Raw genomic sequence first — 25,570 nt, forward strand, 5'->3', positions numbered from 1 at the left:
ACACTATCCTAAATGTGAATACATTTCTCCCTGTTGCCAGCATGATCTATAGGTCTACCAAAAACTAGTTCCTCTTCATCTCTTGGTAACTGCTAAAGGGAGGGGATAGAAGGTGATTCTTTGAAAGAGAAATGAAGGTCCAACACAGCCACAGGCATAGGCATGTTCATATTGTAATGTCTAATAGGAAACAGGTCCTGCCCACTTCTTTAGTGGTGGGAATTCTGCACTGTTGATATCTTAAATGCATACCAGATGCTCTCTAACACAACTCCAGGTAGAAAACAAAACACAAAACAAACAAAAGCTACTTTTTACCAAGTCTGGAGCAAGATTATGCACCAGAACCTCTCATTACCTTCCTTAATTGCATCAACAGGTCACATTGGAAGCCATGGGTCCTTTGTTAAGGTCTAGAAATCATGGAACTCAGTATTGAAACCAAACATAAACTTTGGCCTAAAGCCCAATATTATGAAGAAGAAAAGAGGACCAAAAACCAGACGAATTGTACCTTTAGCTGTATCCCCCTTTTGTTTTGAATTGATGCTTCTTCACCTCTTGTTTTCCAACTAACAAATGTCCACCTGCCTCATTAAGCCTAGCTCAAAACCCACTCTTATGGGGACCCTGTGTTCCCCTCTGGCTGGAAGTAATCACTTATTCCTTTGAAGACTCCTTTATTTATAGCCCTTAGATTTTGCTTTCATGTAAAGTTTTTCTCATTACCCAAGTGGACTTTTGGCCCCTTAGGGACAAAAGTAGCTCTTTACTTGTGTAGACTGTAGCACAGAATCTTGCAAAAATTAGATGCTAGATAATTATGTGGCTAAGTTTCTGATCTGAAGTGTAGAGATGCTGACCTGTAAATATCCCATTTTAATCACTCTCTGGCATAATAAGTAGCTCAGCCTAAATAAGTCAGTATCCTAGTATTTCTTTTATATAAGAGGAGATGAAAAAATTGTGGAATATGTCTAATAAAATTGTTTCCAGTAAATTTCACTTAAAAATCAATTACGCTTTCAGACAGAACAGCTTAGTCTCTTGCAAAATCTATGCTTATTAGTTAGGTTTACGGCATTGGTAAGTTATGAATGCAATGTTCACCACTTCTAGGAAGTGGCATGATATATTCAAAGTCCTGAAAGTGAAAAACCTTCAACCTAGGATACTCTACCCAGCAAGATTATCATTTAGAATAGAATGAGAGATAAAGAATTTCTCAGAGAAGAAAAAACTAAAAGAATAGAGCAACACTAAACCTACCCTAAAAGAAATATGGAAGGGTCTTCTCTAAATATTGAAGAAGAAGGGTCTTCTTCTTTCTCTAGAAAAGAAGCAAGAATCTATTGGAAAGGAAAAATCACAATAGTAGAAGCAAATATGTAAAAGGATTGAAGATCACTTAAATAGGCCAGTACATAGATTAAAAAGCAAAAAAAAATTTTTTTTTTGTAAAAGCAATTATAACTACAATTAACAGCAAAAGAATAAGTATGAAGATGTAAAATAGAACATCAAAAATCACAAAATGTGGGAGAGTGGAGTATAAAAATGTAGATCTTTTAGAATGTGTTTTAACTTGTATGACTAGCAGTTTAAAGATATAATAATGGGTCAACATACTTGAAATCCATAGTAATCACAAATCAAAACACCCAGTAGGTTCACAAAAACCAGAAAGAAAGGAACTCAAGCATACTACAAAAGAAAATAATCAAACCACAAAAGGAAAAACAAAAGAAGAAATGAACAAGGAAGAACTATAAAAACAACTGGAAAACAAGGTTTAAAATGGCAATAAGTACATACCTATCAATAATTATTTGTTTTAATTTTTATTTTATATTGGTGTATAGTTGATTTACCATGTTATGTTAGTTTCAGGTATACAGCAAAGTGGTTCAGTTATACATATTCATATATCCATTCTTTTTCAGATTCTTTTCCCATATAGGTTATTACAGAATATTGAGTCAAGTTCCCTGTGCTATACAGTAGGTCCTTGTTGATGATCTGTTTTATATATAGTAGTGTGTATATGTTAATCCTAACCTCCTAATTTATCCAACCCACCCCCCCCCCCCGACCTTTCCTCTTTGGTAACCATAAGTTTGTTTTCTAAGTCTATGGGTCTATTTCTGTTTTGTAAATAAGTTCATTTGTATCATCTTTTTAGATTCCAAATATAGGTGATATCATATGATATTTGTCTTTCTCTGACTTACTTCACTTAGTATGATAATCTCCTGGTCCATCCATGTTGCTGCAAATGACATTATTTCATTCTTTTTAATGGCTGGGTAATATTCCACTATATATATGTAGCACATCTTCTTTATCCATTCCTCTGTTGATGGGCATTTAGGTTGCTTCCATGTCTTGGCTATTGTAAATAGTGCAGCAATGAACATTGGGGTGCATGTATCTTTTCAAATTATGGTTTTCTCTGGACATTTGCCCAGAAATGGGATTGCTGGATCATATGGTAGCTCTATTTTCAGTTTTTCAAGGAACCTCCATACTGTTCTCCATAGTGGTTGTACCAATTTATCTTCCCACCAACAGTGTAAGAGGATTCCCTTTCCTCCACACCCTCTCCAGCATTTATTGTTTATAGACTTTTTGATGATGGCCATTCTGGCCAGTGTGTAGTAATACCTCATTGTAGTTTTGATTGGCATTTCTCCAATAATTAGTAATAATGAGCATCTTTTCATGTGCTTTTTGGCCATCTGTATGTATTCTTTGGAGAAATGTCTATTTAGATCTTCTGCCCATTTTTTGAGGTGTTTGTTTTTTTGACATTGAGCCACATGAGCTGTTTGTATATTTTGGAGAATAATCCTTGTTGGTCGCATCATTTGCAAATATTTTTACTGATTTTGTAGGTTGTCTTTTTGTTTTGTTGATGGTTTCCTTTGCTGTGCAAAAGCTTTTAAGTTTAATTAGGTCCCATTTGTTTATTTTTGTTTTTATATGCATTACTCTAGGAAGTAGATCCAAAAACATATTGCTGTGGTTTATGTCAGAGAGTGTTCTGCCTATGTTTTCCTCTAAGAGTTTTAGAGTATCTGGTCTTACATTTAGATCTTTAATCCATTTTGAGTTTGTTTTTGTGTGTGGTGTTAGAGAATATTCTAATCTCATTCTTTTACATGTAGCTGTCCAGTCTTCCCAGCACCACTTATTGAAGAGGCTGTCTTTTCTCTGTTGTATACTCTTGCTTCCTTTGTCATATATTGACCACAGGTGCGTGTGTTTATTTCTGGGCTTTCTATACTGTTCCATTGATCTATAAGTCTGTCATCGTGCCACTACCATACTGTTTTAATTACTGTCGCTTTATAGTATATTCTGAAGTGAGGGAGCCTAATTCCTCCAGCTCTGTTTTTCTTTCTCAAGATTGCTTTGGCTATATGGGGCCTTTTATGTTTCCATACAAATTTTAAGATTTTTTGTTCTAATTCTGTGAAAAATGCCATTGGTAATTTGATAGGGATTGCACGGAATCTATAAATTGCCTTGGGTAGTCTAGTCATTTTGACAGCATTGATTCTTCCAAGCCAAGAACATGGTGTATCTTTCCATCTGTTTGTGTCATCTTTGATTTCTTTCATCATCGTCTTATAATTTTCTGAATAGAGGTCTTTGGTCTCCTTAGGTAAGTTTATTCCTAGGTATTTTATTCTTTTTGATGCAAAGGGAAATGGGATTTTTCCATAATTTCTCTTTCTGATCTTTTGTTGATAGTGTATAGAAGTTCAACAGATTTCTGTGTATTAATTTTGTATCCTGAAACTTTACCGAATTCATTGATGAGCTCTAGTGGTTTTCTGGTAGCATCTTTAGAATTTTCTATGTATAGTTATTATGGCATCTGCAAACAGTGATGGTATTCCTTTTTCTTTTCCAATATGGATTCCTTTTATTTCCTTTTCTTCTCTGATTGCCATTGCTAGGATTTCCAAAACTATGTTGAGTAAACATGGCAAGTGTAGACATCCTTGTCTTGTTCCTGATCTTAGAGGACATACTTTCAGCATCTCACTGATGAGTATGATGTTAGCTGTGGGCTTGTCATATATGGCCTTTATTAAGTTGAGTTATGGTCCCTCTCTGCCCACTTTCTGGAGAGCTTTTTTTAAATCATAAATGGGTGTTGAATTTTGTCAAAAGATTTTTCTGCACATATTGAGATGATCATATGGTTTTTATTCTTCAATTTGTTATTGTGGTGTATCACACGGATTGATTTGTGGATATTGAGAAATACTTGCATTCCTGGGATAATTCCCACTTGATCACAGTGTATGATCCTTTTAATGTATTGTTGGATTTGGTCTGCTAGTATTCTGGTTGAGTATTTTAGGGTCTATGTTCAGTGATATTGGCCTGTGATTTCCTTTTATTTATTTTTGTGGTATCTATCTTTGTCTGGTTTTGGTGTCAGGGTGATGGTGGCCTCATAGAATGAATTTGGGAGTGTTCTTTCCTCTGCAGTTTTTTGGAATAGTTTCAGAAGGATAGGTGTTAACTCTTCTCTAAACGTTTGATAGAAATTGCCTGTGAAGCCATCTGGTCCTGGGCTTTTGTTTGTTGGGAGTTTTTTCATCACAGTTTCAATATCAGTACTTGTGATTGGTCTATTCATATTTTCTATTTCTTCCTGGTTCAGTCTTGGAGGATTGTACCTTTCTTAGAATTTGTCTATTTCTTCTAGGCTGTCTATTTTATTGGCATATAGTTGCTTGTAGTAGTCTCTTAGGATGCTTTGTATTTCTGTGGTGTCTGTTGTAACTTCTTTTTCATTTCTAATTTTGATTTAAGCCCCTTACCTTTTTTTTCTTGATGAGTCTATCTAAATGTTTATCAATTTTATCTTTTAGAAGAACCAGCTTTTAGTTTCATTGATCTTTTCTGTTGTTTTCTTCATCTCTATTTCATTTATTTCTGTTCTAATCTTTATGATTTCTTTCCTTTTACTAACTTTGGGTTGTGTTTGTTTTCTCTTTCTCTAGTTGCTTTAGGTGTAAGGTTAGGTTGCTTATTTGAAATTTTTCTTGTTTCCTGAGGTAAGATTGTATTGCTATTAACTTCCCTCTTAGAGCTTATTATTCTGCATCCCAAAGGTTTTGGATCATTGTGTTTTCATTTGTCTCTAGGTATTTTTTGATTTCCTCTTTGATTCCTTTGGTGGTCCATTGGTTGGTTGTTTAGTAACATATTGTTTAGCCTTCACGTGTTTGTGTTTTTTACAGTTTTTTTTTCTTGTAGTTGATATCTCATCTCATAGTGTTGTGGTCAAAAAAGATGCTTGATATAATTTCAATTTTCTTAAATTTACCTAGGTTTGCTTTGTGGCCCAGCACGTGATCTATCCTGGAGAATGTTCCATGTGCACTTGAGAAGAAAGTGTATTTAGCTGCTTTAGGATGGAATGCTCTTTAAATATCAATTAAGTCCACCTGGTCTAATGTGTCATTTAAGGCCTGTGTTTCCTTATGGATTTTCTGTCTGGATGATCTGTCCATTGATGTAAGGGGGGTGTTAAAGTCCCCACTATTATTGTGTTACTGTTGATTTCTCCTTTTACAGCTGTTAGCAGTTGCCTTATGTATTGAGGTGCTCCTATGTTGGGTGCATATATAATTGTTATATCTTCTTCTTGGATTGATCCCTTGATCATTCTGTACTGTCCTTTTCTGTCTCTTGTAACAGTCTTTAAAGTCTATTTTGTCTGATACGAGTATTGCTACTCCAGCTTTCTTTTGATTTCCATTTGCATGGAATAGCTTTTTCCATCCCCTCACTTTCATTCTGTATCTATCCCTATATCTGAAGTGGGTCTCTTGTCAACAGCATATATTCAGGTCTTATTTTTGTATCCATTCAGCCAGTCTGTGTCTTTTGGTTGGAGCATTTAATCCATTTACATTTAAAGTAATTATCAATATGTGTATTCTTATTGCTATTTTCTTAATTGTTTATGATTTGTTTCTGTAGGTCTTTTTTTCTTCCCTTCCTCTTTTGTTCTCATGATTTGATGACTATCTTTCGAGTTGTATTTGGATTGCTTTTTCTTTTTTGTGTGTTTATCTATTGTAGATTTTTGGTTTGTGGTTACCATGAGGTTTTTAAAAAATTTATTTTATATTGGAGTATAGTTGATTTACAATGTTGTTAGTTTCAGGTGTAGGGCAAAGTGATTCAGTCATACATATATCTAATCTTTTTCAAATTCTTTTCCCATTTAGGTCATTACAGAATATTGAGTAGAGTTCCTTGTGCTATACAGTAGGTTCTCATTAGTTATCTATTTAAATATAGTAGTGTGCGTATGTCAATCCCAAACTTCCAATTTATCCCTTCCCCCCAACATTTCCCCTTTAGTAACCAAAAGTTTCTTTTCTTAGTTGGTGAGTCTATTTCTGTTTTGTAAATAAGTTCATTTGTATCATTTTTCTACGATTCCACATATAAGTGATGCCATATGATATTTGTCTTTCTCTGACTTACTTCACTTAGTATGATAATCTCAGGGTCCATCCATGTTGCTGCCAATGGCATTATTTCATTCTTTTTAATGGCTGAGTAATATTCTATTGTATAGATATACCACATCTACTTTATGCATTCATCTGTTGATGGACATGTAGGTTGCTTCCATGTCTTGACTATTGTAAACATTGCTACAATGAACATTGTGCTGAATGTATCCTTTTGAATCAACCATGAGATTTTGATATAGCAGTCTATATGTATAAAAGATTGATTTAAGTTGCTGGTTTCTTAATTTCATATGCATTTCCAATATCCTACATTTGTAGTCTCCTCATGATTACTGGTTTTGATATCATACCTGCAGGGAGATGATTTCCTACCTTTGCCTTTACTGGTGAGCTTTCCCATTCATAATTTTCTTGTTTCTAATTGTGGCCTTTTCTTTTCTGCCTAGAGAAGTTCCTTTAGCAGTTTGTTGGCATTTTGTTGTAAAGCTGGTTTGGTGGTGCTGAATTCTCTTAGCTTTTGCTTGTCTGTAAAGGTTTTGATTACTCCATTGAATCTGAACAAGAGCCTTGCTGGGTAGAGTATTCTTGGTTGTCAGTTTTTCCTTGTCATCACTTGAAATATATCATGCCAATCCCTTCTGGCCTGCAGTTTCTGCTGAAAAAGCAGCTGATAACTATATGAAGATTTCCTTGTATGTTACTTGTTGCTTTTCCCTTGTTGCTTTTAATATTTTCTCTTTGTCTTTAGTTTTTGAAAATTTGATATGTGTCTTGGCATATTCCTCCTTGGGTTTATCCTGTGTGGGCCTCTGTGCTTCCTGGACTGCAGTCCATGTTTCCCTTCCCATGTTAGGGAAGTTTTTGGCTATTATCTCTTCAAATATTTTCTCAGGCCCTTTCTCTCTCTCTTCTGGGCCCCCTATGATGCAGAAGTTGGTGCATTTAATGTTGTCTCAGAGGTCTCTTAGACTGTCCTCATTTCTTTATTCTGCTCTGCAGCAATGATTTCCACCAATCTGTCTTCCAGCTCACTTATTTGTTTTTCTGCCTCATTTATTCTGCTATTGATTCCTTCTAGTGTATTTTTCATTTCAGTTTTTGTATTGTTCATCTGTTTGTTCTTTAAATCTCCTGGCTCTTCGTTAATCAGTCATTTCTTGTATCTTCTCAGGCTGTGCCTCCATTATTTTTCCAAGATCTTGGATCACCTTTACTATCATTTCTCTGAATACTTTTTCAGGCAGATAGATTGTCTGTCTATCTCCACTTCACTTACTTACTTGTTCTTTTGGGATTTTACTATCTTGTTCCTTCGTCTGGAACATATTTCTCTGCCATCTCATCTTGTCTAACTTTCTGTGTTTGTGGCCATCATTTCTCAGGCTGCAGGTTTGTAGTTCCTCTTGCTTCTGGTGTCTGCCCACTGGTGGGTGAGGTTGGTCCTGGGGCTTGTGCAGGCTTCCTGGTGGGAGGGCCTGGTGCCTGCACACTGGTGGATGGAGCTGGTTCTTGTCCCTCTGGTGGGCAGGGCTGTTTCAAGAGGTGTGTTTAGAGGCAGCTGTGCATTCAGGATGACTTTAGGCAGCCTGTAAGTGGGGCTGTGTTGGTTGTTTGGCCTGAGGCATCCCAACACTGGACCTTGCAGGCTGTTGAGGGAGGCAGGTTTCAGTGCCAAAATGTTGACATCCAGGAGAGCTCATGCCAATGAGTACTCACTCCCTGGGGCCTCTGCCACCAGTGTCCTTGCCCCCCGTGAGCCACAGCCGACCCCCACCTCCCCAGGAGACCCTCCAAGATACACAGGTAGGTCTGGCCCAGGCTCTTATGGAGTCACTTCTTTTCCCTGGATCCCAGTGCACATGAAACCTTGTGTGTGCCCTCCAAGAGTGGAGTCTCTTTTCCCCCCAGTCCTGTGGAGCTCTTGTGCTTAGAAGGCCTTCTCATGCACTGCTGGCCTTCAAAACCAAATGCTCTGGGCTCTCCTCCTCCTGATGCCAGATCCCCAGGCTGGGGAGCCTGACGTGGGGCTCAGAACTCTCACTCCTGTGGGAGAACCTCTGTGATATAATTATTTTCCAGTTTTTGGGTCACCCACCCAGTGCGTATGGGATTTGATTTTATTGCAAATGCGCCCCTCCTACCATCTTGTTGTGGCTTCTTTGTCTTTGAATGTAGAATATCTTCTTTGCTAGGTTCCAGTCTTTTCTGTCGATGGTTGTTCAGTGGTTGTGATTTTGGTGTTTTTGTGAGAGGAGGTGAGCTCAATTTCTTCTACTCCGCCATCTTGTCTCCTCCCATGTCAATTATTACCTTAAATGTCAATGGAGTAAATGATCCAATAAAAAACATGAAGCTACAATATGCTGCCTAAAAATGTCTCACTTTAGGGTGAAAGACAAACACAGACCGAAAGTGAGGGGATGGAAAAAATATTTCATGAAAATGGAAACAATAAGAAAGCAGGGGTAGAAATACTCATATCAGACAAAATAGACTTTAAAACAAAGGCCATAAAGAAAGACAAAGAAGTGTATCATATGATAAAGGGATCAATACTAAAAGAGACTATTATACTGATTAACATATGCACCCAGTATAGGAGCACCTACATATGTAAAAGAAATACTAATAGACGTAAAGGGAGAAATTGACTGGAATACAATAATAGTAGGAGATTTTAACACCCCACTGACATCAATGGACAGATCATCCAGACAGAAAATCAGTAAGGCAACAGAGGTCCTAAATGACACAACAGACCAGTTGTACTTGTTTTGAAGCACACATAGAACATTCTCTAGGATAGACCACAAACTAGGTCACAAAACAAGCCTCAACAAATTTAGAAATCATTTCAAGCATTTTTCCTAACCACAATGGTATGAAACTACCACAGAAAGAAAAACAGGAAGAGAGTGAACACATGGAGACTAAACAACATGCCACTAAAAACACCAATGATGAAATCAAATAAGAAATCGGAAAATGAGAACAAGACCTTACAAAATCTATGGGATGCAGCAAAAGCAGTTCTAATAGGGAAGTTCATAGCAATAAGGCCTTCCTCAAGAGATAAGAAAAATCTCAAACAACCTAACCTACTAGCTAAATGAACTAGAAAAATAAGAACAAAAAAAACAGGCAGCAGAAGGAAGCAAATAATAAAGATTACAGAGGAAATAAATAAAATAATAGATATTAAAAAAACAATAGAAAAGATCAATAAAATCAAGACCAGGTTTTTTGAAAAGTTAAACAAAAATCAACAAACTTCTAGCCAAGCCCACCAAGAAGAAAACAGAGGATCCAAATAAAATAAGAAATGAAAGAGGAGAAATAACAACTAATACCACAGAAATACAAAAAAAATAAGAAAATACTATGAAAAGTTATATGCCAACAAATTGGACAATCTAAAAGAAATGGACAAGTTTCTAGACACACACAGCCCACCAAAACGGAATCAAGGAGAGGAACCAAGATGGCAGAGTAGAAGGACGTGCTCTCACTCCCTCTTGCGAGAACACCAGAATCACAACTAGCTGCTGGACAATCATCAACAAGAAGACAGTGGAACTCACCAAAAAAAGATACCCCACATCCAAAGACAAAAGAAAAGCCACAATAAGACGGTAGGAGGGGCGCAGTCAGAGTAAAATCAAATCCCATAACTGGTGGGTGGGTGACTCACAGACTGGCAAACACTTATACCACAGAAGTCCACCCACTGGAGTGAAGGTTCTGAGCCCCACGTCAGGCTTCCCAACCTGGGGTTCCGGCAATGGGAGGAGGAATTCATAGAGAATCAGACTTTGAAGCCTAGTGTAAATTGATTGCAGGACTTCGACAGGACTGGGGGGAACAGAGACCCCACTCTTGCAGGGCGCACACAAAATAGTGTGCGCATCGGGACCCAGGGGAAGGAGCAGTGACCCCGGGGGAGACTGAACCAGACCTACCTGCTAGTGTTAGAAGGTCTCCTGCAGAGGCGGGGGGTGGCTCTGTTTCACCGTGGGGACATGGACACTGGCAGCAGAAGTTCTGGGAAGTACTCCTTGGCGTGAGCCCTCCCAGAGTCTGTCATTAGCCCCACCAAAGAGCCCAGGTAGGCTCCAGTGTTGGGTTGCCTCAGGCAAAACAACCAACAGGGAGGGAACCCAGCCCCACCTATCAAGAGTCAAGCAGATTAAAGTTTTACTGAGCTCTGACCACCAGAGCAACAGCCAGCTCTACCCACCACCAGAGCCTCCCATCAAGCCTCTTAGATAGCCTCAACCACCAGAGGGCAGCCTGTGGAACAAAAACCACATTCACAGAAAGACAGACAAGATGAAAAGGCAGAGGGCTATATACCAGATGAAGGAACAAGATAAAACCCCAGAAAAACAACTAAATGAAGTGGAGATAGGCAACCTTCCAGAAAAAGAATTCAGAATAATGATAGTGAAGATGATCCAGGACCTCGGAATAAGAATGGAGGCAAAGATTGAGAAGATGCAAGAAATGATTAACAAAGACCTAGAAGAATTAAAGAACAAACAAACAGAGATGACCAATACAATAACTGAAATGAAAACTACACTAGAAGGAATCAATAGCAGAATAACTGAGGCAGAACAACGGATAAGTGACCTGGAAGACAGAATGGTGGAATTCACTGTTGCGGAACAGAATAAAGAAAAAAGAATGAAAAGAAATGAAGACAGTCTAAGAGACCTCTGGGACAACATTAAATGCAACAACATTCGCATTATAGGGGTCCCAAAAGGAGAAGACAGAGAGAAAGGACCAGAGAAAATATTTGAAGAGATTATAGTCGAAAACTTCCCTAACATGGGAAAGGAAATAGCCACTCAAGTCCAGGAAGCGCAGCGAGTCCCATACAGGATAAACCCAAGGAGAAACACACTGAGACAAATAGTAATCAAAGTGCAAAAATTAAAGACAAAGAAAAATTATTGAAAGCAGCAAGGGAAAAATGACAACATACAAGGGAACTCCCATAAGGTTAACAGCTGATTTCTCAGCAGAAACTCTACAAGCCAGAAGGAAGTGGCATGATATACTTAAAGTGATGAAAGGGAAGAACACCTACAACCAAGATTACTCTACCTGGCAAGGATCTCATTAAGATTTGATGGAGCAATGAAAAGCTTTACAGACAAGCAAAAGCTAAGAGAATTCAGCACCAACAAACCAGCTCTACAACAAATGCTAAAGGAACTTCTCTAAGTGGGAAACACAAGAGAAGAAAAGGACCTACAAAAACAAACCCAAAACAATTAAGAAAATGGTCATACGAAAATACATATCAATAATTACCTTAAACGTGAATGGATTAAATGCTCCAACCAAGAGACACAGACTTGCTGAATGGATAGAAAAACAGCACCCATATATATGCTGTCTACAAGAGACCCACTTCAGACCTAGGGACACATACAGACTGAAAGTGAGGGGATGGAAAAAGATATTCCACACAAATGGAAATCAAAAGAAAGCTGGAGTAGCTATACTCATATCAGATAAAATGGACTTTAAAATAAAGAATGTTACAAGAGACAAGGAAGGACACTACATAATGATCAAGGGATCAATCCAAGAAGAAGATATAGCAATTATAAATATATATGCACCCAACATAGGAGCACCTCAATACATAAGGCAACTGCTAACAGCTATAAAAGAGGAAATTGACAATAACAATAATAGTGGGGAACTTTAATACCTCACTTACACCAATGGACAGATCATCCAGACAGAATATTAATAAGGAAACACAAGCTTTAAATGACAAAATAGACCAGATAGATTTAATTGATATTTACAGGACATTCCATCCAAAAACAGCAGATTACACGTTCTTCTCAAGTGCACACAGAACATTCTCCAGGAGAGATCACATCTTGGGTCACAAATCAAGCCTCAGTAAATTTAAGAAAATTGAAATCATATCAAGCATCTTTTCTGACCACAACGCTGTGAGATTAGAAATGAATTACAGGGAAAAAGATGTAAAAAACACAAACACATGGAGGCTAAACAATACATTACTAAATAACCAAGAGATCACTGAAGAAATCAAAGAGGAAATCAGAAAATACCTAGAGACAAATGACAATGAAAACACGATGATCCAAAACCTATGGGATGCAGCAAAAGCAGTTCTAAGAGGGAAGTTTATAGCTATACAAGCCTACCTCAAGAAACAAGAAAAATCTCAAGTAAACAATCTAACCTTACACCTAAAGGAACTAGAGAAAGAAGAACAAACAAAACCCAAAGTTAGCAGAAGGAAAGAAATCATAAAGATCAGAGCAGAAATAAATGAAATAGAAACAAAGAAAACAATAGCAAACATCTATAAAATTAAAAGCTGGTTCTTTGAGAAGATAAACAAAATTGATAAGCCATTAGCCAGACTCATCAAGAAAAAGAGGGAGAGGACTCAAATTAATAAAATTAGAAATGAAAAAGGAGAAGTTACAACAGACACGGCAGAAATACAAAGCATCCTAAGAGACTACTACAAGCAACTCTATGCCAATAAAATGGACAACCTAGAAGAAATGGACAAACTCTTAGAAAGGTATAACCTTCCAAGACTGAACCAGGAAGAAATAGAAAATATGAACAGACCAATCACAAGTAATGAAATTGAAACTGTGATTAAAAATCTTCCAACAAACAAAAGTCCAGGACCAGATGGCTTCACAGGTGAATTCTATCAAACATTTAGAGAAGAGCTCACACCCATCCTTCTCAAATGCTTCCAAAAAATTGCAGAGGAAGGAACACTCCCAAACTCATTCTATGAGGCCACCATCACCCTGATACCAAAACCAAAGACACTACAAAAAAAGAAAATTACAGACCAATATCACCGATGAATATAGATGCAAAAATCCTCAACAAAATACTAGCAAACAGCATCCAACAACACATTAAAAGGATCATACACCATGATCAAGTGGGATTTATCCCTGGGATGCAAGGATTCTTCAGTATACGCAAATCAATCAATGTGATACACCATATTAACAAATTGAAGAATAAAAACCATATGATCATCTCAAGAGATGCAGAAAAAGCTTTTGACAAAATTCAATACCCATTTATGATAAAAACTCTCCAGAAAGTGGGCATAGAGGGAACCTACCTCAACATAATAAAGGCCATATACGACAAACCCACAGCAAACATCATTCTCAATGGTGAAAAACTGAAAGCATTTCCTCTAAGATCAGGAACGAGACAAGGATGTCCACTCTCACCACTATTATTCAACATAGTTTTGGAAGTCCTAGCCACGGCAATCAGAGAAGAAAAAGAAATAAAAGGAATACAAGTTGGAAAAGAAGAAGTAAAACTGTCACTGTTTGCAGATGACATGATACTATACATAGACAATCCTAAAAATGCCACCAGAAAACTACTAGAGCTAATCAATGAATTTGGTAAAGTTGCAGGATACAAGATTAATGCACAGAAATCTCTTGCATTCCTATACACTAATGATGAAAAATCTGAAAGAGAAATTATGGAAACACTCCCATCTACCATTGCAACAAAAAGAAGAAAATACCTAGGAATAAACCTACCTAGGGAGACAAAAGACCTGTATGCAGAAAACTATAAGACACTGATGAAAGATATTAAAGATGATACCAACAGATGGAGAGATATACCATGTTCTTGGATTGGAAGAATCAATATTGTGAAAATGACTATACTACCCAAAGCAATCTACAGATTCAATGCAATCCCTATCAAATTACCAATGGCATTTTTTACGGAACTAGAACAAATCATCTTAAAATTTGTATGGAGACACAAAAGACCCCGAATAGCCAAAGCAGTCTTGAGGGAAAAAAACGGAGCTGGAGGAATCAGACTCCCTGACTTCAGACTATACTACAAAGCTACAGTAATCAAGACAATATGGTACTGGCACAAAAACAGAAACATAGATCAATGGAACAAGATAGAAAGCCCAGAGATTAACCCACGCACCTATGGTCAACTAATCTATGACAAAGGAGGCAAAGATATACAATGGAGAAAAGACAGTCTCTTCAATAAGTGGTGCTGGGAAAACTGGACAGCTACATGTAAAAGAATGAAATTAGAATACTCCCTAACACCATACACAAAAATAAACTCAAAATGGATTCGAGACCTAAATGTAAGACTGGACACTATAAAACTCTTAGAGGAAAACATAGGAAGAACACTCTTTGACATAAATCACAGCAAGATCTTTTTTGATCCACCTCCTAGAGTCATGGAAATAAAAACAAAAATAAACAAATGGGACCTAATGAAACTTCAAAGCTTTTGCACAGCAAAGGAAACCATAAACAAGATGAAAAGACAACCCTGAGAATGGGAGAAAATATTTGCAAACAATCAACGGACAAAGGATTAATCTCCAAAATATATAAACAGCTCATTCAGCTCAATATTAAAGAAACAAACACCCCAATCCAAAAATGGGCAGAAGACCTAAATAGACATTTCTCCAAAGAAAACATACAGATGGCCAAGAAGCACATGAAAAGCTGCTCAACATCACTAATTGTTAGAGAAATGCAAATCAAAACTACAATGAGGTATCACCCCACACCAGTTAGAATGGGCATAATCAGAAAATCTACAAACAAGAAATGCTGGAGAGGGTGTGGATAAAAGGGAACCCTCTTGCACTGTTGGTGGGAATGTAAATTGATAACAGCCACTATGGAGAACAGTATGGAGGTTTCTTAAAAAACTAAAAATAGAATTACCATATGATCCAGCAATCCCACTACTGGGCATATACCCAGAGAAAACCATAATTCAAAAAGACACTTGCACCCCAATGTTCATTGCAGCACTATTTACAATAGCCAGGTCATGGAAGCAACCTAAATGCCCATCGACAGACGAATGGATAAAGAAGTTGTGGTACATATATACAATGGAATATTACTCAGCCATAAAAAGGAACGAAATTGAGTCATTTGTTGAGACGTGGAGGGATCTAGAGACTGTCATACAGAGTGAAGTAAGTCAGAAAGAGAAAAACAAATATCGTATATTAACGCATGTATGTGGAACCTAGAAAAATGGTACAGATGAGCTGGTTTGCAGGCCAGAAGTTGAGACACATACGTAGAGAACAGACATATGGACACCAAAGGGGGAAAACTGTGGTGGGGTGGGGATGGTGGTATGCTGAATTGGGCGATTGGGATTGACATGTATACACTTATGTGTATAAAACTGATGACTAATAAGAACCTGCAGTGTAAAAAAACAAACAACTAATACTAAAGTTTCATTGGGTTATTTGTATGGAAATATGTTAATATAAATGTTTCAGACATTACATGAAATTTCTAAAAATCTTATATGTTCTAGTATAATGTTATAAGTCATAATTCTAGTTTTTACTTTAAAATGTATATCTCAGAAATAAAAAAACAAACAAACAAAAAACAATGGAATCAAGAAGAAACAGATAATTTAAACAGATTGAGCACTGTAAGTGAAATAGAATCTGTAAAAGAAAACAAAACAAAACTCCCTGCAAACAGAAGTCCAGGACCTGATGGCCTCACTGGGGAATTCTACCAAACATACAAAGAAAAACTTATACCTATTCTTCTCAAACTATGCTAAAATATTGAAAAGGAGGGAAAACTCCCAGAGTCACTCCATGAAGCCACCATCACCCTGATACCAAAAATCAGACAAAGACACTACAAGAAAAGAAAATTACAGGTCAATATATTTGATGAATATGATGAAAAATGTATCAATGTAATGTGCCAGATTAACAAAAGGAAAGACAAAGCACATGATCATCTCAATAGATGCAGAGAAAACCTTTGAAAAAATTCAACATCCATTCATGATAAAAATTCTCACCAAAGTGGGTATAGAGGGAACATATCTCAACATAATAAAAGCCATTTGTGACAAACCTACAGCCAACATAATACTCAATGGTGAAAAGCTGAAAACCTTCCTGCTAAACTCAGGAACAAGACAAGGGTGCCCACTCTCACCACTTCTATTCAAAATAGTATTGGAAGTCCTAGCCACAGCAATCAGACAGGAAAAAGAAAAAGTATCCAAGTTGGAGGGAAAGAGATAAAACTGTCACTATTTACAGATGATATGATACTCTATATAGAGAATCCTAAAGTCTCCACACAAAAACTATTAGAACTAATAAATGAATTCAGCAAGGTAGCAGAATAAAAGATTAATATACAGAAATCTGTTGCATTTCTTTACACTAACTATGAAATATCAGAAAGAAAATTTAAAAATCCTTTTTAAAATCACATAAAAAATACCTAGGAATAAACTTAACCAATGAGGTAAAAGACCTTTATACTAAAAACTATAAAACATTGTAAAGTAAACTGAAGATGATTCAAGGAAATGGAAAGATATCCCATGCTCTTGGATTGGAAGAAGGAGTATTATTAAACTGGCCATACTACCCAAAGCAATCTACAGATTTAATGCAATCCCTGTCAAAATACCCATGACATTTTTTTCACATAACTAGAACAAGTAAACCTAAAATTTATGTGGAACCACAAAAGACCCCAGAATTGCCAAAGCAATCCTGAGGAAAAAGAACAAAGCTTGGAGGCATAACCCTTCCAGACTTCAGACTATAATACAAAGTTACAGTAATCAAAATAGCTTGGTATTGGCACAAAGACAGACATATGGATCAATGGAACAGGATAGAGAGGCCAGAAATAAACCCAAACACTTATGATCAATTAATCTATGACAAAGGAGTCAAGAATACAATGCAGAAAAGACAATCTCTTCAAAAAGTGGTGTTGGGAAAGCTGGACAGCTACATGTAAATCATACCTTATAGAAAAATAAATTCAAAGTGGTTTAAAGAACTAAATGTAAGACATACCATAAAACTCGTAGAAGATTACATAGGCAAAACATTCTCTGCCATAAATCATAGCAAGATTTTCTTAGATCAGTCTCCCAAGGCAAAAGAAATAAAAGCACAAATAAACAAATGGGACCTAATCAAACTTAAAGCTTTTGCACATCAAAGGAAACCATCAACAAAACAAAAAGACAACCTACAGAATGGGAGGAAATATTTGCAAATGATGTGACTGACAAGGGGTTAATATCCAAAATATACAAACAGCTCATACAATTCAATATTGAAAAAACAAACAACCCAATGGGCAGAAAACCTAAATAGATAGTTCTCCAAAAACAACATACAGATGTCCAAAAGGCACATGAGAAGATGCTTAACACCGCTAATTATTAGGGAAATACAAATCAAAACCATATGATGTATCACCTCACACTGGTCAGACTGGCTATCATCAAAAAGTCTGCAAATAATAAATGCTGGAGAGGGTGTGGAGAAAAGGGAACCCTTCTACGCTGTTGGTGGGAATTTAAATTGGTGTAGCCAGTATGGAAAACAGTACAGAGGTTCCTTAAGAAACTAAAAATAGAGTTACCATATGATCCAGCAATCCCTCTCCTGGGCATATATCTGGAAAAGATGAAAACTCTAATTCGAAAAGATATATGCACCCCATTGTTCATAGCAGCACTATTTACAATAACTAAGACATGGAAACAACCCAAGTGCCCACCAACACCTGATTGGCTTAAGAGGATGTGGTACAATGGACTATTACTCAGCCATAAAAAAGAATGAAATAATTCCATTTGCAGCAACATGGATGGACCTAGAGAATAGTATACTTAGTGAAGTCCAAGAAAGACAAATATTATATGATATCACTTACATGTGAAATCTAAAAAATAATACAAATGGATCTACATATAAAATAGAAAGACTCACAGACATGGAAAACAAACTTATAGTTACCAAAGGGGAAAGGGAGGGGGGAAGGGATAAATTAGGAGTATGGCACTAACAAACTACTATACATAAAGTAGATAAGCAACAAGGATTTACTGTATAGTGCAAGGAACTGTATACAATATCTTGTATTAACCTATAATGGAAAATAGTCTGAAAATATGTAACTGAATCACTTTGCTGTACACCTGAAACTAACGCAATATTCTAAGTCAACTAAATTTCAATTAAAAAAAAACAGATCACCACTTCTACAAAAGCATACAGCACAATCATAAAGTCAATTTTGTTTTAATAGCAGTTGTATTCAGTAGCATTTCTAAGAAACAAGATAACCTAGTAGGGGCTTCCCGGGTGGCGCAGTGGTTGAGAGTCTGCCTGCCAATGCAGGGGACACGGGTTCGAGCCCTGGTCCGGGAAGACCCCACATGCCGCGGAGCGACTAGGCCCGTGAGCCACAACTACTGAGCCTGCGCGTCTGGAGCCTGTGCTCCGCAACAAGAGAGGCCGCGATAGTGAGAGGCCCGCGCACCGCGATGAAGAGTGGCCCCCGCTTGCCGCAACTAGAGAAAGCCCTCGCACAGAAACGAAGACCCAACACAGCCATAAATAAATAAATAAATAAAAATAAATTAAAAAAAAAAAAGATAACCTAGTAGTTATAAGTTGGAGTCATGTGCCAGACTGCCTGGGTTTAACTCCTAGCTCTGCTAATGAACAAGTTATAAAACTGTGCTTCAGTTTTATCATCTCCAAAATAGATATAACAGTTATAATTATTATTATATATTTAAATAATTATAAAAGTAATAACATGTAAATAATAATAATTATTATTATTAACCTGTAGGGATTTCATGAGGATTAAATGAACTAATACAGGGAAAGTGTTTAGAAGAGCATCAATAAACATGATTTCTACTATTCCCTGACATTACAAAGTGGGAGGACCATAGATGTACTTACAAGTTTGAAATTCTTGCAGGGCAAGGAGTATTTGTAAATTTCTGCCATGAGTCCACATACTTACTTATTTTTTGGGTATCAATCCTTCTCTTTGGAGGCCATGCAGAATACATCTCTCATTCTCATCTTTTCAGATGTAGCAAACATTAGCATTTTAAAAGCCATAGTGTTTTTCTGTTAATTATATGTGGACAAAAAAACTGAGTAAAACTTGCCTGCAACACCTAAACTTAAATATCAAGAATGAAAATCACTATGCATGTGAAATAAAATGTAGGTTATAAATAAATAATGTTTTACTGTAATTAATTCTTATGTGGTATTTTCTGTTTAAGTATGCTAATTTTTTTCTATTAAATACAGTAAGTGGTCTTACTTAATGCATTCATTCACATAGCAAGAATCTTGAAAGTAATGAATTATTTTAGAGTATTTTTCTAGCACTTTTTTTTGTGGGAAAACTATCCTTGCATGTTCCATTTTGGGTATGTTCTACATTTATAAAATGGATCAAACTTAAAGAATGAAATCAATTATGAGAGACTCAGTTCTGATATGCTAAATTAAAAATAAGTTTGATATATTTTCATTAAGTGCAGGAAATGACAAAAAGTCCTCTGACTTCATGGAAGAAAAGAATATAGTCCTTTCCCAAGTCATTTCTATTCTTTTAAAGATCAAGATTTAAAATGTTCATTTCAAAGTTCTGTTTATGTAGTGGAAAGCTCTCAGGTTGACAATGAGAGCTTTGCTGAAATTTTTCAGGATATTGGTTAAAAACCGGGTTTGGCTTTATTTTACCCTCAGATAGCCTGGACGCCGTGAGGTCTCTGACATACCAGTGACTAACATCCACTACTCTTCATTACAGGGTGACAGTGGTGGGCCTCTGGTTTGTGAGCGGCCTGGAGGACAGTGGACATTATTTGGCTTAACTTCATGGGGCTCTGTCTGCTTTTCCAAAGTCCTGGGACCTGGAGTTTATAGCAACGTGACATACTTTGTCAAATGGATTGAAAGACAGATATACATCCACACCTTTTTCTTAAACTAATTCCAAAGACGATCAGAGACTTTTACCTGCGACACTCAGAGCAAATAGCCTTCTCGACAGTGGAGGACTTCCTGCAGAGAGCTGTGTGGAACACTTTCATGGACGGTAATGCTCCGCAGTGCACTGCCAATGTGCATGTTTGTCTTGGTCTAATTTTATGCAGCTTTTTTTTTTTTTCAATTCTATTTTTCTCTTACATCAAGTTGAATGAAAATCTTTTAAAAACCAAAGCAAAACAGAGTTTGTTCTTTTGCCAGGAAGGCCTAACCTTGACTGTAGCATGAAATGATCAACCCTGGAAAGAGAAGAGTGAGGAGACTAGGGTAACAGGTTAGAGAAAGTTCCCTTTTGTCCAGTCACAAAAAGGACATTGAGATCCAGGCTGACTAATCTTTGCCAGCTTTTGTTTCTCAAGCACAAGAGCATAATGGCAAATTACAGTATTAACATCGGAGACTTGCTTTTGATTTATTAAAAGCCAAGATAATTTACATGCTTAAGTTATTTACTATTACTCTTCTAAAGTCTGCATAATTCTGAGAACTTATGAAAGACAGAGCATCCATTTAGGTAGCTGAAATAGCAAATCACATTGAGCACAAAGCTCTTTTGACATCAATATTAGCACTTGACATGCTTGGACTGCCCATTCTGAATTTAAACCAAGATTGTAATTTTATAGAAAAGTCTCCATAGAACCTTCCTAGAGTTGGGGTTTGTTCACTGTGTATCACTTAGCAAATTGAGATTTCGACAACTAGGAAAATACCTGTGGGAAATATTTCATTCTGCCTATGTGACAATGAAGTTGAGATTAAACTTTGCTATAGGAGGATTTGCTTTAGAGTAGAGAGATGCAATTTTTTAAAAGAAAATTAAATTGCACCCCACCCCTAATTAAGTATTTTCCAGTTTTCTTGTGTTTGTCCATACCAATAAAGTCACAGAAATGTACCTGAAAGCACAGTAAAACTTTGCACAGAGAAAAACATTTTGTAATTTTCCTTGAAAGATGTTTAATATCTGGTGTTGCCATTTCTTCCCACTGATAATTAAAACAAAAATTTAAAGATGCTTTTAAGCACTAGGCCACTTTACACACATCAATTTTGAAGTAATTAGTGGTTACAGTATTTTTTCCCCACAAAAAAGCTTCAAAACACAAATCTTCACATGCACGTACTTAAATTAGTCAGGCTTCCATTTTGCAACATCCAAATGCCTTTTGAACAAGTAGGATTCCCTCCACCAGCAACCTGGGCTGCCTCAGCATTCCCCAGAGACTACCTGCAATTTTATACGTGTCTTTTTTGTACTCTTTTCTATATGTGTGCGTAGGTGACATTCAAAAAGTTGTCTTGACACTTTCCACATTATTCATCTCTTGTTCTGTAGTTTATATAAACCTATTGAGAATGTAAAATCCGGCAACCGAATTGTGTCGGTTGTAACTGTATGAAAGTTTAAGAACATATGTCAGTTTTGTTATACTTATAGGTACATAATGTAACAACATATGCTCAACTTATGTTCAGTGAAATATACATATTGTACTTATTTTAAGTAACCCTTAATACAAATAAAATGGTATAATCTTTTCTTTTTATGGATATAAAACACGGAGCAAGCCCCAGAAAACGGTGCCTCCCACTATTATAGTTGGCACCCAGTTTCCCACCAATCAAAATTTTCTTGTCTTATATCTCACTCCCCCAGGAACATGCTCTTTTATTTTAGATGGAAGATGGCTCTTTGATTAGTCTGAAATGAGAGGTTGCTAGCAGTCTCCAATAACCCATTGAGGGTCTAAGGAAAACTTCAGCCCTGATAAGAAGGCAAGGATCTTTCATGTCTAGAGCACATTTTGGGAATCTGATCCAATTCTTTTATAAATCTTTTTGGGTAAAATTGTATCACACATGTATACTGTTAATTTTTTTTTTTTTTTGGCTACTAGGAGTAGATTTGGGCTCCCCCAAATTTGGTGAAATACACTCAATACCGAAATGCAACAGACCACATCAGCTTGGGTAACTTTGTGTAAAAGAGTTATTGTAGATAAGACCCTTTAAAGGCTTCATACAGATCCCAAATCTCTTTTGCCTGAGGGCCAGAAGTGTTTCAGAATCCAGAATTTTAAAAAATTTAAAAAGCATAATATTACAACGTTTAGCACCCAGTAATAAAATCTACTAATATTTTCGTAGCAAAATATATGCATAATTACGTTAAATAAATAAATAGCCTTACATCTGTTTAAGACATTGAATTTGTGCCTAATTTATGAAAACTTTTTCAGTTTTCAGAGTTCTTGAGATTGTGGAATTGTGGATAAGAGATTGTAGACCCATAACATGAAGACTCAAGACTTTCCTCTACTCATGTGTACAGATACTTTACATCCTGGAGATTGACCTTTTCTCTTAGTCTTTTGGACTCACTCTTTTTATCCTTAGATTCTAATCTTTTATTTGCAAGTGAATATATCTCTAAATTTTTATTTATTGGAAGATGATGATCTCAAGGAATGAATGCCAGCTGCTATGAGGATCACTGACTTTTCTGTGTAAGAAAAGGTCAAAACAATATTCTGGTAAAAGGTGTGCTTTGGGATTTTCCTTCTAAGCTCTGGTACCAATTACTGTTGGATTTGGTGAGTATCTATAGGAGCAATGACAGCTTTTTGTATATGTTATTAAACAGTTTATTTTAAAAAAATCATAAGAAAGAAGAAAGCTACCTCCATTAGCCATATGGGATTTTGAATATTCTAGAAACCAGTCTGTATAAAAGACCATTTGCAATAACATCAGAAGGCTACAAAAAATGTCAGACCAGGACAGTAGGTAGCAGGTAGAAGATTAAGCCCTGAGCATAATACTTGAATAGTCATTAAGAAGAGCTTCATATAGACATGGAACATTAGCATGGAAATTTCATGAAGGAAATTCTGGGTGGCCGACAATTTTCAGATGGACAGATACAGACTTTCAAAAGAACTCAACAAGAATATATAATCTTAAAATAATACCTGGCAGTTTTGGTAGAAACTAGTTTCTTTGTTCCAACTAAAACCAGCATACATGATTTGCAACAGCAATTAACTTTATATAGACATTCTTGTCCTAAAATGTATTAAAAAACAAATCTAAGAACCTCATGGAATCCTCCTGAGAACCACCTGTATTAGTGTCAGTTCCATAATATCTCATTTTTAGAGGTTGCAACAGCAGAAAAGTTGTAGGGTATTGTAAAGACTATAAACCCTCAAATGATCTCCTGAAGACTGTTCTGAAATTGATTGTCTCATTTTGATTAGGCTACTGTCAGTTTTAGAATACGGGAAATTGACAAAGGGCCCCTAGACTCAGCTGATTTTGTATTCCTTACCTATGGCCTCTGTTTCCCAACTGAAAACATCTGCACAGAGGTATACCTCATAAAAAGTCTTCTGTTGACAGGAAGCAGAGAGAAGAACACATCTCCGTGGAACCCTGGCATCCCTGCTGCCCGTTACCAGTGAAGCCTTCCACCTCAGGAGAACACTGAAATGAGCAGATAGTAAAATAAATATATGTCTCAAATGAATTCCCTTGAAAATATCTGCATTTCTAGAACAATTAAAATGCTTTTACAAAATCCAAAAAGTTTCCTAAAAGCATTTGATTCTGAATTAAATATTTCACTTCTTTAAACTCTGTTCAGGTCAAACTCTAACCTCCTTCACAAATGTCTACAAACATACAGTAAAGGTCATCACATTGGCTTTTCCAAGCCCAGTAAAATGTTCTTGTCCCTTAAGGAAAAATCCAAGTCATGTTGGTTTGGTAGAGGAGCCTCTTCAAAGGCCCTCTTCCAAACTTGAAGGACTACTTGCAACTCCAAGGAGGATATTCTGCTTTTTTAATCCTTTGAGGGTCCAGCCATCCCTGAGGCCTTATTTTCAGAGTAGTCCGAGTCTAAAGCAGTTTCACATACAGATAAATTTCCTTGCTCAACAGCACAAGAAGTTGCCGACATCACTGCAAAGACAGCAGAAGGGTCAGAAATGGGTATTCTCTCTGACTTAACAGCTGAGTGGTCAGAATACTTAGATGTCAACTGATCCATCTTTCCAGCCTCTTTCCACTTCTTGAGAGCTTCAGTCCTCTCCTCTGCAGGCAGTCTGTCAAAGTGTTTTGCCCTCAGAATTGGAGATGGGAACAGGGATCCCTGAAGAACTCTGTATATAAACCTAGGTTACAAAAAGCATCACAGAATTACATTCACCTCAAATGCATTATGGGACACAAAAAATACCAATTAGAAAAAGTAGAAGGGTCTGATGACCCTTCTTGAGGTAAAGAGGGAGAATAAGTGAATTATAAAATGGAAATAATAACAATATTAAATTAATATTTGTAAAGCACTGAGAAAATAGTTCCTGATTGTCAAATAAATAAAAAATAAAACCTGTAAAAGTAGAGGTACCAATAGTGCTACAGCCTTAATGTTAAGTTAAATGAGATAATACATATAAAGCAGGCCAAGCATTGGCACACAGTGAGTATTTTTTTAAATGCTAGCTATTAGTTTCCTATGGCTATTGCAGCAAATTACCACAAACTTGTCCCTTTCAGTCCAAGCTGATAGTATTTATGCTGCTATAGCATTCACAAAAACCTTGTGAGTCTCCAATGTATGTCATGGGTATTTACACCATTAGATAAGAGGGTCCTCCACAGATCTTCTCTGTATATCTCATCTCCTTCCTTGGTGACTGCTGAGATGGTTGAGAGGATCTATGAGTCACACACCTAATCTCTTCAGCACTAGTAAAGGCTGTCCAGCCACACTCTGGGCCTTCTCTCCAGAGCATACTCCCAACAGCCAATCTCCTAATTTTAGCAAATTTGAAATCTGGATAGGCTGAGAATTTTCTAAATCTAGTTCCTTTGGGCTTAATAGTACTTCCCTCAGTCTCTTTTCTCTCACATTTTTCTATAAGCGGCAAGAAGAAACCAGACCAAACCTTCAAAACTTTGCTTAGAAAACTCCTCAGCTAAACATCCAAGTTCATCACTTAACAAATTCTGCTTTCCACATAACAGTAGAACACAATTCAGCTATGTTTTTTGCCACTATATTACAAAGATCCCCTTTCCTCCAATT

General features: G+C 36.7%; 2 protein-coding genes across 9 annotated transcripts in view; one reads left to right on the forward strand and one right to left on the reverse strand.

Moving 5' to 3' along the window:
• Positions 1–21,004, forward strand: part of CORIN (corin, serine peptidase) — a 261,407-nt gene extending 240,403 nt beyond the window's left edge. For all 4 annotated transcript variants that reach the window (XM_007180752.3, XM_007180749.2, XM_007180751.2 and 1 more), the window contains one exon: positions 20,237–21,004. In XM_007180752.3, coding sequence (XP_007180814.2) covers positions 20,237–20,419 — 183 coding nt within the window. In that variant the 3' untranslated portion in view covers positions 20,420–21,004. The remainder of the gene's footprint in view (positions 1–20,236) is intronic.
• Positions 21,004–25,570, reverse strand: part of ATP10D (ATPase phospholipid transporting 10D (putative)) — a 142,764-nt gene continuing 138,197 nt past the window's right edge. For all 5 annotated transcript variants that reach the window (XM_007180753.2, XM_057547005.1, XM_057547007.1 and 2 more), the window contains one exon: positions 21,004–24,653. In XM_007180753.2, the coding sequence (XP_007180815.2) occupies positions 24,323–24,653 (331 nt within the window). In that variant the 3' untranslated portion in view covers positions 21,004–24,322. The remainder of the gene's footprint in view (positions 24,654–25,570) is intronic.

This window comes from Balaenoptera acutorostrata, chromosome 5, assembly GCF_949987535.1.
Source record: "Balaenoptera acutorostrata chromosome 5, mBalAcu1.1, whole genome shotgun sequence".
Classification (NCBI taxonomy): domain Eukaryota; kingdom Metazoa; phylum Chordata; class Mammalia; order Artiodactyla; family Balaenopteridae; genus Balaenoptera; species Balaenoptera acutorostrata.